At 43.3% G+C, this 822-nt stretch overlaps 1 protein-coding gene across 1 annotated transcript in view; it reads right to left on the minus strand.

Annotated features, from left to right (window-relative positions):
• The window catches only part of hsf2 (heat shock transcription factor 2), a gene marked incomplete at its 5' end in the record, with an annotated part of 10,595 nt that extends 10,081 nt beyond the window's left edge, over positions 1-514 (minus strand). The window contains 3 exon segments of the mRNA XM_084454178.1: positions 424-449; positions 452-469; positions 472-514. Of these exon segments, the coding sequence (XP_084310304.1) occupies positions 424-449; positions 452-469; positions 472-514 (87 nt within the window).
• Between the last annotated feature and the right edge of the window lie 308 nt (positions 515-822).

Genomic DNA, 822 nt, shown 5'->3' on the forward strand with positions numbered 1-822 from the left:
CCTCACTCACGTCATGAAGGGGCTACCTTGAATCAAGGCTTGATCTGAGATCTTGCTAACTTTATAAGAGGCCCTCGATCATATATTCATTTGACTTAAGCTGGGGATCGAATGGGACAAAACAAACGAGCATACAGTCAACAATGGAGTAGGATAGCCCAGCTAACAGGGATCAGGTTCCCAAATCAGCTGCAAGCACAGCTAGTTTAAACTGGCACTGATGGCCTCGCTAGCTAAGCGCTTGGAAACTGTGAAATCCTCCCGTTTATGAGTGGCCAACTTGCAAACATGGCTAACGTGAACAACGCCATGCACTCTAAATCACTGAAAACGAGGAAGTGGCGCATGTGGAATTGAAGTAGCTTAGCATGCTAGTAAGCTAAGCTAAGCTAGCTAGACAAGAAACGAGGAGTTTAACGTTACCTGACTCCAACAAATGAATTCATTGTATCAGCATCCTCGACCAAGTCCACAGTTTGGTAAGGAAGGCAGGGACATTTGAGTTCTGTTTCATTCTGCAGAAAATAACGTCAGAAAACAAAATGACAAATACACAAGCTAGACTGGCGATGCTGTGTGAGGAAAACAAGGTCGTAACGCTACAACTTCCTGTTGGGACTGGATTGGTCAACACCTCTCACGTGTCTTCTCATGCAGGCATACACAGCACATGGCGAACAACAGAGTAAAAGTTAGTTTCATTCATAAATATTCACCTTGTCTGTGACTTTGTCAATGAATGTATCAAGTTATAGCCTACGTTTCCTTGATTTCAATTTGTTTGTGTGAAATGTCAACGGTGAGGCATCTCTTTTTGAGAGT

This window comes from Borostomias antarcticus (assembly GCF_949987555.1).
Source record: "Borostomias antarcticus genome assembly, chromosome: 19".
In the NCBI taxonomy this organism is placed as follows: domain Eukaryota; kingdom Metazoa; phylum Chordata; class Actinopteri; order Stomiiformes; family Stomiidae; genus Borostomias; species Borostomias antarcticus.